General features: G+C 42.6%; 1 protein-coding gene across 1 annotated transcript; it reads left to right on the top strand.

The window, feature by feature from the left end:
• The first annotated feature begins 10,641 nt into the window (after positions 1 to 10,641).
• Positions 10,642 to 17,152, top strand: LOC139465299 (solute carrier family 52, riboflavin transporter, member 3-B-like). Its single transcript, XM_071246980.1, has 4 exons — positions 10,642 to 11,001; positions 13,319 to 13,820; positions 14,913 to 15,835; positions 16,445 to 17,152. Exons 2-4 carry the CDS (start codon positions 13,556 to 13,558, stop codon positions 16,637 to 16,639), a joined length of 1,383 nt encoding a protein of 460 aa, XP_071103081.1. The 5' UTR covers positions 10,642 to 11,001; positions 13,319 to 13,555; the 3' UTR covers positions 16,640 to 17,152.
• Positions 17,153 to 18,041: the final 889 nt, after the last annotated feature.

Below are 18,041 nucleotides of genomic sequence, written 5' to 3'. Positions count from 1 at the left end.
GTTTGTTGTTTAACGCCGCACTCAGCAGTATTCCAGCTATATGACGGCGGTCAGTAAATAATCGAGTCTGGACCAGACAATCCAATCATTGATATCATGAGCATCGATCCACTTTATGAACAGGTGGAGATCTATGAACATGTTTTCCTCGTTACCAAGTCAAGTTGCTGGGAATTCTACACTGATGATGTTAAAAGTATTGTGATGTACACTGAAAAGGTACGTTGAATGTTATTCAGAATTCTCATACAAAATCAGGTGGGACAATTACCCCGTCAAGTGGAATACAGCGTTCACTGGTCACACAAAGGACCCAGGTTCCTCACGAGGAACCCCACCATCTCCCCCCTCTTCTCCATACATCTTGAATATTGATAAATGTGTTGTAAAGCCCCACGAACTCTGACAGAAATAACATTAGCGATGAAATATTTAAACCAATATTATACTTCAGAACCAGTAACCATTATTACCTATGGAAACCTGCCAGTGGTTGAATATCGCAGAGTCTTCAGAGTATATAAACTATGTAATTCCTAATTAATAGTAGACACATTTCATATCATTTTTAATTTTTCCTATTTTTCAGATGTAAGAAAAATACTTTAAATAGTTACTATGACATGACCCAACCGTTTTCACAATTTAAGGCTAGAACCCTTAGAAATCTAGCAAAGTTCCAGCCATACATTGGTTGTAATTGTATATTGCCATCTTGCTGTACATGTATTATGAGTGAGTGAGTGAGTGAGTATGGTTTTACGCCGCTTTTAGCAATATTCCAGCAATATCACGGCGGGGGACACCAGAAATGGGCTTCACACATTGTACCCATGTCGGGAATCGAACCCGGGTCTTCGGCGTGACGAGTGAACGCTTTAACCACTCGGCTACCCGACCGCCCCACATGTATTATGAACCATATATTGGCACTCATGTTCTGGCGATGGTGTTTTGTGGTTTTTTTATTGTGTTTTTGTCAGTAATAAAAAGAGATGAACAAAGCCGGATCATGATGTTCGAACAAATAAAACCTTGTTTCAGAGGATTAATAACAGATATGTGTATATATATTATATTGTCCCGACAAAAATGAAACTCATATCACATCCTGACAGTGAGAAAACAGTCGATTTAGAAAACAGCCTCTAAAAATATTTGTATTTGATAATCAATGTGCCACCTGTGACAGTACTGGAACAAAATATTGAATTATACACATAGTCACAATTAATCATTCTTTGATCCAAATGGTTTATATTTTTTCAATACAGCGCTTGTTCTCAAATAGTTTAGGGGGAGCTAGGTATTGTTTATACTGGATATCTATGACTGTCTATGTTGTTCACTGCGTCGTGTCAACACCCAGGAGACAAAGATGAATATTAATAAATTGAAATAAACTGCCTGTCAAAAGAAAGTACACACTTGCAAATTCACACTTCATTCTGCTCATTACTGTGCACTGTGTATTGTGAAATTGCAATCCCTATGTTCCTTGAGACGTCATATGCACGTCACGTGATGCGAGATACTCATTGATGTGATGCATGTAATATCGCCTATGATACCCGTGTCAAACACGTCACCATCGACTGACCATTTCGTTTTTGTTTCATTTTTAGCTACCGCCAAACATGGATGTATACTTTCTCTTGCCCGGCAGTTTATTGACTATTTCAAAACATTTTTTGTGCATACAGTATAGCATACCTACAGTTATTACAGGATAAATAGAGGTTATCACGCGATTCTGTTTTGTGACGGTAAATATCCTGTATTAGGAATAGACATTGTATTTAGCAAACCTTATTATATACTATAAAACAGAAACGCAAGAGTAGTAAAATAGTAAATATCTGACAGACTGTTGGTGATATCCATACAAAATTAATACCAAAAATGCATTCGTCATCTCTGCATAGATTGGGATTCATTTGTGAAGTACTGCAGAAATCTGGTGAAAAGATGGAGACATCGCAAAAACACATGCACGTGAGAGCCTGGCGCTAACATGACATGCACGAGCAACATCACTTGTTGGGCTATAAAAACGTTGGATTTTCATTTACATGCCATCACAATCTTACAGCAAGTGAACAGTGAAAACATGCCATGACTGACGGACGCCCAACGCAACAACGCCATCGGCCGACTGCATACGGCAGAATCATCTTCGGCCGGAGCCAGGTTTTTTCCACGTTGCACCAAGCACCATTATAAGACTGTGGTGCCGTTATCTGGCACACGGGAAAAGACGTGAACTTCCCTGCTCTGTCACTACTTGAGCACGGGACAGATTCATAGGGCTACGTCACTTACGTGAAAGAAGCACCACGGCCACCCCTCCAACTACGGTAATACGGTAGACTATACATGTACCAGGATTGCTTAGGATATCAGCCCGGACGGTGAGGAAGCGTTTAAGCGCTGAAGGCATTCGTGCCAGACGACCACTTCAAGGTGTCATTTTGACGGACATGAGCGACGTCAATGGTCAATGGTGTCAAGGTCACAGAATGTGGCCACAACTGCGATGGAGACACGTTTGGTTTACTTTTGTTTGTTTGTTGTTTAACGCCTCACTCAGCAGTATCCCAGCTATATGACGGCGGTCTGTGAATAATCGAGCCTGGACCAGACAATCTAGTGATTGTCATCCTGCGCATCGATCTACGCAATTGGGATACGATGACATGCATCAAAAAGGTCAGCAAGTCTGACCAACCGATCCCGTTAGTCGACCCTTACGGCAATCATAGTCGCCTTTTACGACAAGCATGGGTTGCTAAAGACCTATTCTACCCCGGATCTTCACGGGTCGTTTGGCTTCGTGACGAGTCACGTTTTATGCTTCGCCGTGCGGTTGGTAGACGTCGTGTTTACAATCGTCGCGGGGAACGTTATGTACGAAACTGCATACAGGAAGTGGTCCGCCAGCTAGATTAACTGTCATTTATCAAAGGGAAGCAACCCAAGCCCTAGTCTATGAGACGTTACGTTTGTTTACAGTCGGCATGGGCTTATAGCTGGTCATAAGGTTACGAAGCGTACAGTCAGATATATACACGCAGCGACAAGTACAAAAGGTAACAAATCGGACATATTTCGGCAAAATCCAAATGTTTTACGTTGGGGAAAAGGTCTACAAATACGCATATGGATCTGATCCAGCTAGGCTGCGTGATGTCTCAGTTACGTCCCAGTTAGATAAAGATTTTCAGTATCGTCAACTATTGTTTTGTTAATGATAACAATTATCCCTGTACTTTCTCAATATCCCCGAAGGTTAATTCTGACACGATCATCAATTGACAAAGGGGACGCCATATTTATTTATCAACACTGAAAGTAGTTCCTACCTGACCTTTCATATTTGAATCTTTATCTGTATATGACCCCAAGTGATACCGTTTTTATCCGTTCCTTATCCTGCTGAGAAACCTACCTATTATGTGATAAACAAAGTAGGCATGATATCTATATTGTGACGTGTCTTCATTACACAAAATCCAGAAGGCGGGAGACGCCAGTGCTACAGTGGTGTTTGTACGTCGAGATTTGTATCACCCTTTGTTTTCTATAACATCCCGATATAGCCATATCGGACAGAGGCCGCTTGGCCAAAGTCCAATATGAGTCGAGGGATAATACCGGACATGATGTGGAAACAGAGTGTCGTAATATTTTTATCACTCAAAACTAACCGAACTTTGATAAAAAAAATTGACATATAGAGTTCAACAGTTTCAAGGTCGATTTCCAAAACGTCCCGCCCCTCGCCTTCCTTCATCAGTCAACTTGTAAACATTTTCTAAACATGTCTTTCTTTTCATGTTTTCTGAAGAATAATGGAGCTCGTCTCTTTAATAAAAAGGAAGAAATCGCAACGATTTGAAATATGTGGACGTATATTAAAATCGCTGCGATTTCTTCATTTTTTATTAACGAATCGAGCTCCATTATTCTTGAGGACAATGTGACATGTGTGCGATCACCTGACATCGTGGGTCGAACGCCCGTGTCTTTGATATCCAATATATCAACATTCGTCGATATTGGTTTAAAAATCCTCGCCAAGGAGTATATAAACTGTATAGACCGTGTAGATATAGTGAAAACATTCGGGTGAGATTCACATACTTCCACCTGTTTGATGGAGGTGGTCCTGTACTTTACATAAATATATAAGATAGCTGCGCGATAAATCGCAAAGAACAGAGAAGAACGAGGCATGGTTTATTTTACGATAAAACTTTTATCTATCATTACGTCATTTCTGGAGAATCGGACATACGCTCGCAACTTGATGACGACGTGCATTGGACGATGCTATTTTTGAGAGGGTAGTGAGTTGGTCCTCTATGATGTAGGCGGGTAACGAACATAAATGCAACGGCCGAACGATGGCTGCATGTAAAAGTGGTAAAGACATAGCAATCTGTAAAGGAATAAAGGTACCAATAATGGCAGTCAATTATCCACTTCGCGCATTTTCTCTGTGTACAGTTACAAATAACCCACCTGTTCAAAAACTGGACTTGTCCGACATTGCCGAAATCGGATTGTATTCCTGGAGTCATCATTATATAAATAAGGGTAATATTTTTAAAGCTTGTTAATTTTCTTAATATCCATAAAGAAGCTCAAGTCTTTGAAAGGCATTCAGAAGCGATGCACATAAGAAAGAGAATTTATGGATGTCAACTTCTTTATTAGGAGGTGAAATGATGAAGAAGGATGAAGGAGTAAGCATATTTAGAGGATATTTCATGTGTCGTGTGAAATATCATGTTTTTCATGAGAAATAGACATTTTCACGAGTGGCGTAGCGTCACGAGATGAGAGAAACATGATATTTCACTTGACACATAGAATATCCGATTTATTACATACTTTTTGTGTACTTGTCTACCAGAAAATTAAATTATTTCATTACAAATATGAAACCTTGAAACGTTAATTCTCCCTACCTAAAACACAGGGACGGTTCACCACCACTTGTATTGACGACTTAAAAAGTAGTTTCGTGTTTGCAAAATCTTAAACAATATAAACAAAAGTATCAAAAAGTATTTAGGGTCACGACAGAAAATTCTTTATCATACATTTAGATATGATTATATACAAAATCAACTTTAACAAAAAATAATCTTGAAAAACTAGGACCCCGCTGTTGGAAGCAAAAGAATGCGCCCTGGTCAAGTAACAAAAATGGCGCTTTGCGAAACAAACAGTCTCGATTGACGAGTTAAATGAGAAATTTATAGTTTATAAGGAAAGATTTTCGAGAGAATAACAAACGACAAGAAGTGATATTAACTCCATAAACAATCTTTATTTTGCCTTGTCAATGTGGACCTAACGTAAAAAGGACGTCAACGATTTGTGTACGGGCTAGTCACGACAAAGGGAGACAATTTAAGGGGAGGTAACTCTTGTGTGACAATAGTTCCGTCAAAGTGTTATGTTCACTGCAATGAAAATATCACTTTTCTCAACTTCGGAAAACTCAGTCTGAAGTATACACTGAAGTATAATATAATAATAAACTCCGAAACGTTGTGTTTTTCACAATAAAGAAGTTGACATGCATAAATCCTCTTCCTCATAAAGAGGCTGTAAATAATCTTGATATCTCATAGAAGAAATAAACACACACACACACCACTACCTCGTCGTTTATTGCTGAAATTGCCACCCGTATAATGTATATGTGGTCATGTCTTCATCACGTATTGCCATCCGTTTGATATACGTAGCCACATACTATTGAAATACACTCTTCAAAAAGAGAAACACACAGGTAGATTTTTAGTAAATTTATTGTACCTAATAAATATCATAGATACAATATGAAATTTTGGAGCTCGATAGTCACATGTTGTCGTTGTACAAAGGCATTGAAAACTGTTCCTCATCATGTCACATAAGGCCACAAGGTTGCGCTGAACTCAGTATCTCGTGTGACCACCCCGGGCAGCAATCACGACTCTGCATCTCCTCGGCACTGACTGGATAAGTGTACGAATTCTGTCCTGCGGAATTCTGGGCCATTCTGCTTGTAACCCGTTGGTCAGTTGTGGAAGTGTCTGCGGCGTGTACTGACTTTAACGTACACCTCAATCCAGTTCATCCCAGAGGTGTTCGATTGGGTTGAGACCTGGAGGTATCGACGGCCAGGGCAAGGCGTTGATGTTGGCATTATGGAGGTAGTCTATCGTGGCACGAGCTGTGTGCATTGGGGCGTTGTCCTGTTGAAACAGCTACCTCTGGCGGTTAATGATTAGAAGAAGGTGAGGTTGAAGACTTTGATTCATGTAGCGTTTTGCTGTAAAATTTCCATGAACCACAACCAAGTCAGATCCTGGCCCCCACACCATGACACTACCGTCTCCCGAATTTGTCAAATTCACGTACACAATGTTGGGCAAAACGCTCATTTCGACGACAATAAACACGTTGTCTTCCATCTCGGCGGTGAAGAAGAAATCGTGATTCATCGCTAAACCACACTCGTCTCCAGTTTCTCAAGGCTGTAAGGTATGGCACCAAGCGTCGCTGTCGATGGATCTGTTGCAAAACAGGGACGATAACTGGTCTTCTGGGTCGGATTCCAACCTCGTGAAGATGGTTCCTGACAGTCTGGTCCGATATCCTCCTCAAACCAGGGATGCGTCCTGCAGTCTCAGTAGCTGTGCGATGACGTAGGTGAGTGAGTGAGTGAGTGAGTTGGGTTTAACGCCGCCTTTAACAGTATTCCAGTCATATCACGGCGTGTCAGCTTAATGTGGGAGGAAAGCCCGATGTGATGTAGGTCTCAGACGTTTACCTATTCGGTGAAACCCACAAGTATGGTACAAACCTAGAAACATAATCGGGGCGAACCGGGATTCGAACCCACAATCATAGGTTTCATGCGTTCCCAAGGGACGCAACTCTGCACAGCGAATCGCGGCGCCTTAGACAACTGGGCCACCCGTGCCCCCCGATGACGTAGGTGGAACAATCGAATGTAGCGATCCTGTGCAGGGGTGATAAGCCTCGGTCGGCCGGTTCTCGCAAGGTCTGCAGTGGAATTGAACTGTGTGTATCGGTCCCAAAGGCGGCAAAGGGTGCTATGGTGGACGTTGACGTGGCGTGCAACAGAAGACTGCGATTCCCCTCTTTGGATACGTCCTATGGCGATGTTCCGATCTGCAGCGCTGAGTCTCGGCATTTTCGAACTTGAAAAAATGTTGACAATTGAATGACACATTATTGGCTTTTGCTTGCATTTTTATAGCCACTACCACGAGTTACGAATGCCATAACTTGCACGTGCATTTTGCTTCGCTGTTTTCCTCCATGACACTTTTGAACAAGTGTGAAAACAATGCCGTTTACAACATTGCAAATCGACAATGGCTGTGTTTTGACGCACCGTTTGTCAAAAATCAGGCCACCAACATTTTCCAATAACATATATCCCTTTTATGTACCATATTTTTTGTGTAGTTAGGTTCAATGAACTACGTACTACCTGTGCGTTTCTTTTTTTGAAGAGTGTATACCTACTAACTTAATGTAGGTAGCCATTCAACCTTTACATAGAGTTTGTTTGTTTGTTGTTTAACGCCGCACTTAGCAATATTCCAGCCAAATGACAGCGATCTGTAAATATTCAAGTCTGGACCAGACAATCCAGTGATTGCTTTCATGAGCATCGATCCACGCAATAGGTGGCATGCATCAACTAAGTCAGCGAGCCTAACCACCCGATCCCGTTAGTCGCCTCTTACAACAAGCATCGGCCCGTGAAGACGCCGGGTTGGAATAAGTCTTCAGCAACCCATACTCGCCGTAAAAGGTGACTTTGCTTGTCGTAAAAAGCGACTAACGGGATCGGGTGGTCAGGCTCGCTGACTTGGTTGATACATGTCATCGATCCCAATTGCGTGGATCGATGCGAATGATATTAACCACTGGATTGTCTTGTCCAGACTCGAATTATTTACAGACCGCCGTCATATAGCTGGAATATTGCTGAGTGCGGCGTTAAACAACAAACCAACCAACTACAACAAGCATCGGATGCTGAAGACCAATTCTAACCCAGATCTTCACGGGTCCTTCACATGTAGGCACGATAGACACCCATTAGAGGAAAGTAGTCATTTATACTTCAAATTTAGCCACCCGTTTAAACTTTCGCCAATATCTTATTTTACACAAAAGTAGTTTTTTTTCGGGACATGCTCGAAGTCCTAAAAACATTATCGTGTCTCTAAGCCACAAAACTCCATTTCCCGGCCTGTCCCAAATTAATATAGGTTTGTCATGCAATGAACATTCCATATGTTACTGTATACAGATCAGAACAGTGTGATATTAACTATGTAATGAACGTATAGCTCGAGGACACTGTACGTTTTTTAATAGGCTGGTTATGTATGATATGTTTGTTTAAATAGATTAATACGAGCGCGCCACTATATCTGTCACGGTGATGTCACACTCCTGTCATAATCACATAACCTGCAGAAGCTGGGGGACGTGTGGAGTGTGAGAACTATGGGCAGCCTAGGGTACTCAGGCCTTCTCCAAGTCTCGGTGAGTTAATGACATAGCAAATGTCGCTTAATGCACCTGCTTGTATTTTATCCCTCAGGAAATTGGTGATTCTATGCCACAAACACTAATTTCTAACTGTTTTTGAGAATACACGTGTAATACCAATGTGATCACGGAAAGCATAATGCGTGATGTATGTTGTGGTTTGTGCAAGGAGAGTACTTGTAACAGGTTGTGGTTTATGTAGAAGGGTACTTGCTATAGGTTGTGGTTTGTGAAAGGAGGGTACTTGCTATAGGTTGTGGTTTATGTAGAAGGGTACTTGCTATAGGTTGTGGTTTATGTAGAAGGGTACTTGCTACAGGTTGTGGTTTGTGAAAGGAGGGTACTTGCTATAGGTTGTGGTTTGTGAAAGGAGGGTACTTGCTACAGGTTGTGGTTTGTGAAAGGAGAGTACTTGCTACAGGTTGTGGTTTGTTAAAGGAGGGTACTTGCTATAGGTTGTGGTTTATGTAGAAGGGTACTTGCTATAGGTTGTGGTTTGTGTAGAAGGGTACTTGCTACAGGTTGTGGTTTGTGAAAGGAGGGTACTTGCTACAGGTTGTGGTTTGTGAAAGGAGAGTACTTGCTATAGGTTGTGGTTTATGTAGAAGGGTACTTGCTATAGGTTGTGGTTTGTGTAGAAGGGTACTTGCTACAGGTTGTGGTTTGTGAAAGGAGGGTACTTGCTACAGGTTGTGGTTTGTGAAAGGAGAGTACTTGCTACAGGTTGTGGTTTGTGAAAGGAGGGTACTTGCTATAGGTTGTGGTTTATGTAGAAGGGTACTTGCTATAGGTTGTGGTTTGTGAAAGGAGGGTACTTGCTACAGGTTGTGGTTTGTGAAAGGAGGGTACTTGCTACAGGTTGTGGTTTGTGAAAGGAGGGTACTTGCTACAGGTTGTGATTGTGAAAGGAGGGTACTTGCTACAGGTTGTGGTTTATGTAGGAGGGTACTTGCTATAGGTTGTGGTTTGTGAAAGGAGGGTACTTGCTACAGGTTGTGGTTTGTGAAAGGAGGGTACTTGCTATAGGTTGTGGTTTGTGTAGGAGGGTACTTGCTACAGGTTGTGGTTTATGTAGAAGGGTACTTGCTATAGGTTGTGGTTTGTGAAAGGAGTGTACTTGCTATAGGTTGTGGTTTGTGAAAGGAGAGTACTTGCTATAGGTTGTGGTTTGTGTAGAAGGGTACTTGCTATAGGTTGTGGTTTGTGAAAGAAGGGTACTTGCTATAGGTTGTGGTTTGTGTAGAAGGGTACTTGCTATAGGTTGTGGTTTGTGAAAGAAGGGTATTTGCTATAGGTTGTGGTTTGTGTAGAAGGGTACTTGCTACAGGTAGTGATTGTGAAAGGAGGGTACTTGCTATAGGTTGTGGTTTGTGAAAGGAGGGTACTTGCTATAGGTTGTGGTTTGTGAAAGGAGGGTACTTGCTACAGGTTGTGGTTTATGTAGAAGGGTACTTGCTATAGGTTGTGGTTTGTGAAAGGAGGGTACTTGCTATAGGTTGTGGTTTGTGAAAGGAGGGTACTTGCTATAGGTTGTGGTTTGTGAAAGGAGAGTACTTGCTACAGGTTGTGGTTTGTGAAAGGAGGGTACTTGCTACAGGTTGTGGTTTGTGAAAGGAGGGTACTTGTTATATGATAGTAGGTATGTGCTATATATCGCTGTTTAAGATATTACTAACCCCATATCACTTCACCTAATACCTGGTGTGGTTACATATTATACTTTACCGACCAATAAAATTATTAATGTTTGAAAAAATGAAAAATGCGGCGTTAAACAACAAACAAACGTTACAAACAAAGTCTTGAGCGACATTCACGTTGAAACATTTACGGCAAAAACTAGACATGTTTACTGTCTTTCAATAGAAGTACAATACATTAAGCTCTTTTCGTGCTTTTACACAAACCCATGTTCTATTTGTCACAACAAGGCTGTATCCCGCTTACTGCGTACTATCCTTCAGGCCACGTGTTCGCGACGTGTTCCGCATTTTGACACAGGTAAATACGTTCAGAATTTACGAGACCCGTGAAGATCCGGGGTAGAATAGGTCTGCAGGAACCCATGCTTGTCGTAAGAGGCGACTAGCGGGATCTGGTGGTCAGGCTCTGAGTTGGTTGATGCATGTCATCGTATCCCAATTGTGGGGATCGATGCTCATGATGTCAATCACTGGATTGTCTGGTCCAGACTCGATTATTTACAGACCGCCGTCGTAGAGATGGAATATTACCGAGTGCGGCGTTAAACAACAAACAAACATAACAAGTATATATCCCGTTCACTGCGTGCTGTCCTTCAGACCACGTGTTCGCGACGTGTTCCGCAATTTGACACAGGCACGGTCCACCAGCGGTACATCCTACTTAACCCTACACTCGACTGTCTCCTATAGGGGTCAGGTAAGTAAACTTAGAAACATTCGGAAATCATACCGATTTGTTTGTTCTATATAACGCCACACTATAGCACTCCCGCTTTATGGCGGCGGCCTGTAAATAACCGAATTTAGACCAGACAATCAGTGATCGATATTATGAATAGCTATCCACTCCGTCGGGGTACGATGTACATGGCGATGTGAAAGATCATTCACAACAAACAGTTGCCGCACAGTGTCCCCAGAGGAAGACGGGTGTCCCGATTGTCTGCGGCACGCCAGAAACCTATGATTGTGGGTTCAAATCACAGTTCGCCTGATTTTTGTCTCTAGGTTTGTCGGTATACCCGTGCTCGTTGGTTTTAAGCAAAGTGGTTAACCTCTGTGACCTGTGTCACTTCGGGCTTTTCTCACACATTAAGCTGACACGCCAAATTACTGTTGAAAGCGGAGTTAACCAAACTCACTAAAAAAAGTAACGCTTACTCCATTTTGAAAGTTTGATATTGACCCCAATGACAGGAACCAAAACAAAACCTTACAGGTGTTCAAATACCTGCGTGGAATCCTCAACCATGAAATCCTGCAGTTGTGGATCTGCACACAAGCGAATAAATTGAACTGGGTCAGGCTGACCGTAACGGCACAATGAACAAGCTTACCCCTGCAGAAGACACCTGCTCTTAGTAACCTGTTTACGACACTAAATCTTAAGGCTGGAAGCTTCACTGGTTTTTCACGATCAGCCGAAGGTGTATTGCCGATCAGGGCCGTGTCACAGCCTCGTCTATGACATTGAGGAAGGCCCAGGGTACGTACGTCGTAACAAACAGCTGAATGTTTACGGGATATTTTTATACTACTTATAAGCACTTTGGGAACATGAACAAGGCAAGTTTGTCCCTAGTTATCAAAACCAGCGTCCTCTGAGTGTTCGCGTTGTATAAGGATGACCCCGTGACTGATTGGGGTCGACTGGCTATTCTTAGTTCAGGACCCCAGTAATCTACGCTGGTCTTAAATAGCGTCTACCTGTTTCCTCGACTGAACGCTGGATCTCTAATAAACGCCGGGTCTCGTTTGAACGTCGGGTAGATTTTATGAACTTAATTCTCCATTAACCGCCGGGGTAAAGTGTGTCTGACAGAACTGAACGCCCGCGGGTTCAACCAAGGAAACTAGGCCCTGCGTAGAGGCCTCATGTATTGTGTGACGAATTTCACTACAGGTACGGAGCTCAGACCAAACATGGTGACGTGTAAATATTGACATTGTAATGCTTACTGTCTATTTATTGGTGCTTTCTTTATATGTGAAGCCGTATGGACACCGAGAGGATAAAATATGATTTCTACACCGGTTATTTTTCTCGCAAGATAGTTACCGCGGTTTTACAATAAACCTGTGCAGGCTCACATGGCGAGAGGTATAGTGAGTGAGTGAGTATGGTTTTACGCCGCTTTTAGCAATATTCCAGCAATATCACGGCGGGGGTCACCAGAAATGGGCTTCACACATTGTACCCATGTCGGGAATCGAACCCGGGTCTTCGGCGTGACGAGCGAACGCTTTTACCACTAGGCTACCGACCGCCCCCGAGAGGTATAGGGAATGGTGTGATAATAACATGTACCAAAATAACAGTTAATTTATCAATTAACTTGTTCTAAGAATAAGTCTATTTTTCAATTAAATCTATATTATTCTTACGTTTGCTACATCGCATGTGTATTATATCCATGAGATATTTTACAAAATTATCAAAAATACAGTTAATTTTTATTAATCTACTCCTTAATGCAATCTCGAGCGTCACGTTGTCGGTAACGGGACTTAATCCATCATGGCGACTGACCAAATATAAATATGTAGTACCGTTACTATACCCATGCTCATAAGGATTAATTTCACGATTTACAGAATTGTCGCCCCTATAATAACACGCATATATCTGGGGAGTGACAATAATTATGAGCATGGTGTATTAAGTAACGTATAACCACAACCTTGGTGGGATATTTACTGCATCAGGAACAGCCTGCAATCTTCTGTTCAGGTTTCCTGTTACGATGGTGGGATAGTTCAGAGGTTAAGCGTTATATCGTGACCTGAAGCCCCAGTTCCATTGCCGTCATGAATGACATTACCTGTGTTCTTATATCCAGTGTACAGGTTGCCCTGTTGTGCGATGGCAGCTCAGGTGTGTTTGCACATCGCGCTGCAACCCGTGGCTATACTATCCAGCGTATTCAATGAGTGTGTGTGATACGCTAACAGTATGTATGTGCATTAATTCTTTACATAATCATGAATAACTAAGCGTCCTTATCTTATTACAGGCCAAGGTAATCTGATAAACTTGTTCACGAACTATTAATCACCTGGACAGGACACTCTCTGTCATTGGCGATACCGGAGACGCACGAGAGGTCACGATACCGGAGACGCACGAGAGGTCACGACCAGACAACACTGAATCCACCTTACGCATGTCATCGACGTGCCTGTAACGACCTCACGGGGTCAGCGGAGGGTCGTGAGTCTGAAATATTACCGTTACATGACTAGGTTGAGTGATGGGGCTGAGGAAGCTGTTCTCCGAGAGTAAACTGTTTGTTCATTTCCTTGTGTGTTGTTTTGGCATCGCTTCCTGGGTGGACATCAACGGGGTGTGGGTGGAGTTGCCGCTGCTGGTGCCGTCCCTGCCGGAGGGATGGACCCTCCCATCCTACATCATCATCGTCAGTCAGATTGCCAACGTTGGACCAATTACATTTGCCGTTCTTGTTTACTGCTACAAAGATGCCAAATTGGAAAACCCGGTATCGGCGCTCATTATTGGTAAGTGCAAGGTCCATGGTTCGTTACTATAGGTCCGTAGTTCGTTACTACAGCTCCGTGGTTCGTTACTATAGTTGCATGGTTCGTTACTATAGTTCCGTGGTTATTTACTGTAGTTCCATGGTTCGTTACTATAGATCCGTGGTTCGTTAATACAGTTCCGTGGTTCTTTACTATAGTTCCATGGTTCGTTACTATAAGTTCCGTGGTTCGTTACTATAGATCCGTGGTTCTTTACTATATTTCCGTGGTTCTTAACTATAGTTCCATGGTTCGTTACTATAGTTCCGTGGTTCGTTACTATAGATCCGTGGTTCTTTACTATAGTTCCGTGGTTCGTTACTATAGTTCCATGGTTCGTTACTATAGATCCGTGGTTCGTTACTATAGATCCGTGGTTCTTTACTATAGTTCCATGGTTCGTTACTATAGTTCCGTGGTTCGTTACTATAGTTCCGTGGTTCTTTACTATAATTCCATGGTTCGTTACTATAGTTACATGGTTCGTTACTATATAGTTCCGTGGTTCTTTACTATAGTTCCATGGTTCGTTACTATAAGTTCCGTGGTTCGTTACTATAGATCCGTGGTTCTTTACTATATTTCCGTGGTTCTTAACTATAGTTCCATGGTTCGTTACTATAGTTCCGTGGTTCGTTACTATAGATCCGTGGTTCTTTACTATAGTTCCGTGGTTCGTTACTATAGTTCCATGGTTCGTTACTATAGATCCGTGGTTCGTTACTATAGATCCGTGGTTCTTTACTATAGTTCCATGGTTCGTTACTATAGTTCCGTGGTTCGTTACTATAGTTCCGTGGTTCTTTACTATAATTCCATGGTTCGTTACTATAGTTACATGGTTCGTTACTATATAGTTCCGTGGTTCGTTACTATAGTTCCGTGGTTCTTTACTATAGTTCCGTGGTTCGTTACATCAGATTTCCTCCAACGAACGAGCACGCTCTGGTATAACTGCAATACTGTTCAAAATTGCGTTAAACCCACTCACTAACTCCCTTGGAAAAAACGAGTAAAACCCAACTTATGTTTTTGAAATTATTGTCCCTAATAACGACATATCTGCTTCAGTCGTAGGAATGGCCGCCTGTATGTTGCTGGCGTTCTTCTGGAAGGAGACGACGATTGTTGCAGGAGAGCCTCATTCCACAGCGCTGCTCGCCCTCAACCTGATCCTGGCTCTGGTGGACTGCACCTCGTCCCTAGCCTTCCTGGCCTTCATGGCGAGCCTGAAGCCACACTATCTACCAACGTTCTTCATCGGCGAGGGTCTCAGTGGGCTGATTCCAGGACTTACAGCGCTTGGTCAAGGCGCTGGGAGTATCAGCTGCGTCAACGGAAGTCACACCTCATCCAACTTCACTAATGGGACCTGGTACAACGAAACTGTCCCTTCTATATTTCCAATGTTTGGAACTCCCCGTTTTTCGGTCCAAGTCTTCTTTCTTATTTTATTTGGCCTCATGATCGTGTCACTGATATCGTTCATTCTCCTGAACTACCTTCCTTACTGCAAGGGGGAACGGGTTGCGAACTACCTGCTTGAGACCGACACGGATAATGGAAACGGCCGTAAGGGTGCATACACTGTATGCAAGCCCAAATATGAATCAACAAACACGACCAACAGCGAGACGTCAAAGGAAACGGTCTTGATAAAAGACCCAGAACAAGGCAAGATCTCAACGCCGACCTTCTGGTTCCTCCTGACTCAGACAATCGTCATCAACATGCTCATCACAAGCTTCCTGCTGTCCGTGCAGTCTTACACCAGCATCCCATATGGCCTCGACACCTACCATCTCGTGGCCATCATCACCAACATCGCCAACCCTGTAGCTTGCTTTTTCAGCCTCGTGTTGCCTGTCACATCTACCATCCTCATCTCCGCCCTCAGCATCAGCGGGACGGGCTTCGGCATCTATCTGATCGTCCTGGCTGCCATGAGTCCGTATCCTCCCCTCACCGGCATCGAGGCAGGGGGAGCCATTGTGGTAAATAATAATATAAGCCGAGAGAGAGAGAGAGAGAGAGAGAGAGAGAGAGAGAGAGAGAGAGAGAGAGAGAGAGAGAGAGAGAGAGAGAGCCTACACAGATTGTTTGTACTTGTTCGGGGCAATTCATTGGTCTGATCATTTATCAAAGGGAAGCAACTCTAGCCCTAGTCTATGAGACGTTACGTTTGTTTACAGTCGGCATAGAGTTGAATCTATCTAAACCGCCAGGATGTGCTGGCAATGAGATTAAAGCCTAGATTCACCAGGTTTTGTGATCCATACATGTTCTCATAAATAAAGGGGCGGTCGGGTCACGTCGAAGACCCGGGTTCGATTCCCGACATGGATACAATGTGTGTCCCCAACGTGATATTGCTGGAATATTGCTAAAAGCGGCGTAAAACCATACTGACTCACTCTCATAAATAAATAACATGTCCTACACCAATTTGGTATTTACCTGGAAAGAAATCTGACAAATCATGATACAACTTTTTAAAGCCGCGCCAAGGTGGACGGAAGGTCTCATGTAGCAGAAACAAAAACATTATCCACAAAAGTCCAATTACAATTAATCTGTTTGAATCTCTACAATTTGTTTTTCAGGTGACATCCTGGGCACTAGTGTCCTTTCTTCTCACCTATGCTAAAGTGTCCATCGCTGGTCGGTTGCGACAGGGCGGCCGCAACCCCATGATATGGTACGGAGTCTTTACGCAGACTGGAGCGCTGATTGGCGCCATCACCGCCTTCCTCATCGTCAACATCTTCAAAGTACTACAGGACGCTCCTTACTGCTGACCGTAAAAGGCGACTATGCTTGTCGTAAGAGGCGACTAACGGGATCGGGTGGTCTGACCCTCTGACTTGGTTGATGCATGTCATCGTATCCGAATTGCCTAGATCGATGTTTATGATGTCAATCACTTGATTCAATCATTTACTTACCGCCGGCATATACAGTAAACTACGGTTATAACGAACACGCTTATAACGAACTGACGGATATAACGAACTTACTTTGCTGGTCGCGACTATTTGCTGTAGTTACGCTGTATAAATGCTACGAACTACGGTTATAACGAACTAAAATAAGTAGTCCCTTTGAGTTCGTTATAACCGTACTTTACTGTAGCTTGAATATTGCTGAGTGCGGCGTTAAAGAACAAATCACAAACAAAACTTTATTGCTGAGATGTTAGAGCCTTTACCCAGAATGAGGCGTTGATAGGAGCTCTCATTGCCTTCCTCACCGTCAACATATTCACATCATAACACAACGCTTGTGAGGTGTATGTGTATGTGTGTGTGCGTGTCTGTCTGTGTCTGTGTCCGTGTGTGTGTGTGTGTGTTTGTGCTTGCGTGTGTGTGTGTGTGTCTGTGTCTCTGTGTCTGTGTGTCCCCATCGACTAAGGCGACACAATTACTAGTATCTATGCAGAGTTGCGTCCATTGAAACCGTCGTGGATTCGAATCCCGGCTTGTGGGTTTCACCAAAGTGGTAAGCACCTGAGACCTGCATTACTTCGGGCTTTCCTCCAACATTACACTCAAACGCCGCGATATAAATGAAATGATTTTAAAAGCGGTTTTCAAATCCAACACACACTCCTTACATCTTACACTGCAACCTATCATACTGAATGTTCCTTGCACTCACTCAGAAATACTCTACGCTGCAGTTGACTGCCTTATTTTCTAGGCGAGTAAGCCAAAAGGCATGATTATATTTTCCTTCAAATATTTTTATTTTCACATTTTATTATATTTAAACAAACTGTTCGAAGCATATGTTGATATATTATTATATACATGTTGTGGGACTAGATTCACAGGAACAAAAACAAATATCCTTATCTCTCTGCCCAGGGTTCATCATAGTGTCACTTATATATATAATCATGTGATTTATGCCTTTATATGCCCTGGATATATTTGCTTATACTGTGGTTAGACCTAAATCGTATGCGTTTAAGTGACGTCATGAGGACCCCTGACAGCATAAATTGTTTATAATACCACTGATATCGCCGTGCTCTCTAACATCTTTTTGAGTCAATTAATAATTGTATTTTTCAATAGGCAGAATCTTTTATTTGATGTAATGTGACATAATATCATAGTTTCGAAACTCTAAATTATGATATTTCCATACCAAAGAAATAAACCGTTTCTGAATTGAGGTATGATTTTGTTTGATGTT

Source organism: Haliotis cracherodii, unplaced genomic scaffold, assembly GCF_022045235.1.
Source record: "Haliotis cracherodii isolate W230 unplaced genomic scaffold, xgHalCrac1.p SCAF_18, whole genome shotgun sequence".
Taxonomy (NCBI): Eukaryota; Metazoa; Mollusca; class Gastropoda; order Lepetellida; family Haliotidae; genus Haliotis; species Haliotis cracherodii.
The sequence above is the reverse complement of the archived record's forward strand: the minus strand, read 5'-3'. Positions and strand labels throughout refer to the sequence as shown.

Excerpts from the sequence above, each read along its gene's own strand:
- LOC139465299 (XM_071246980.1), top strand. The coding sequence starts at position 13,556 with ATGGGGCTGAGGAAGCTGTTCTCCGAGAGTAAACTGTTTGTTCATTTC. Across the intron at positions 13,821-14,912 it reads GGTATCGGCGCTCATTATTG|TCGTAGGAATGGCCGCCTGT; the intron begins GTAAGTGCAAGG and ends TATCTGCTTCAG. Across the intron at positions 15,836-16,444 it reads AGGCAGGGGGAGCCATTGTG|GTGACATCCTGGGCACTAGT; the intron begins GTAAATAATAAT and ends TTTGTTTTTCAG.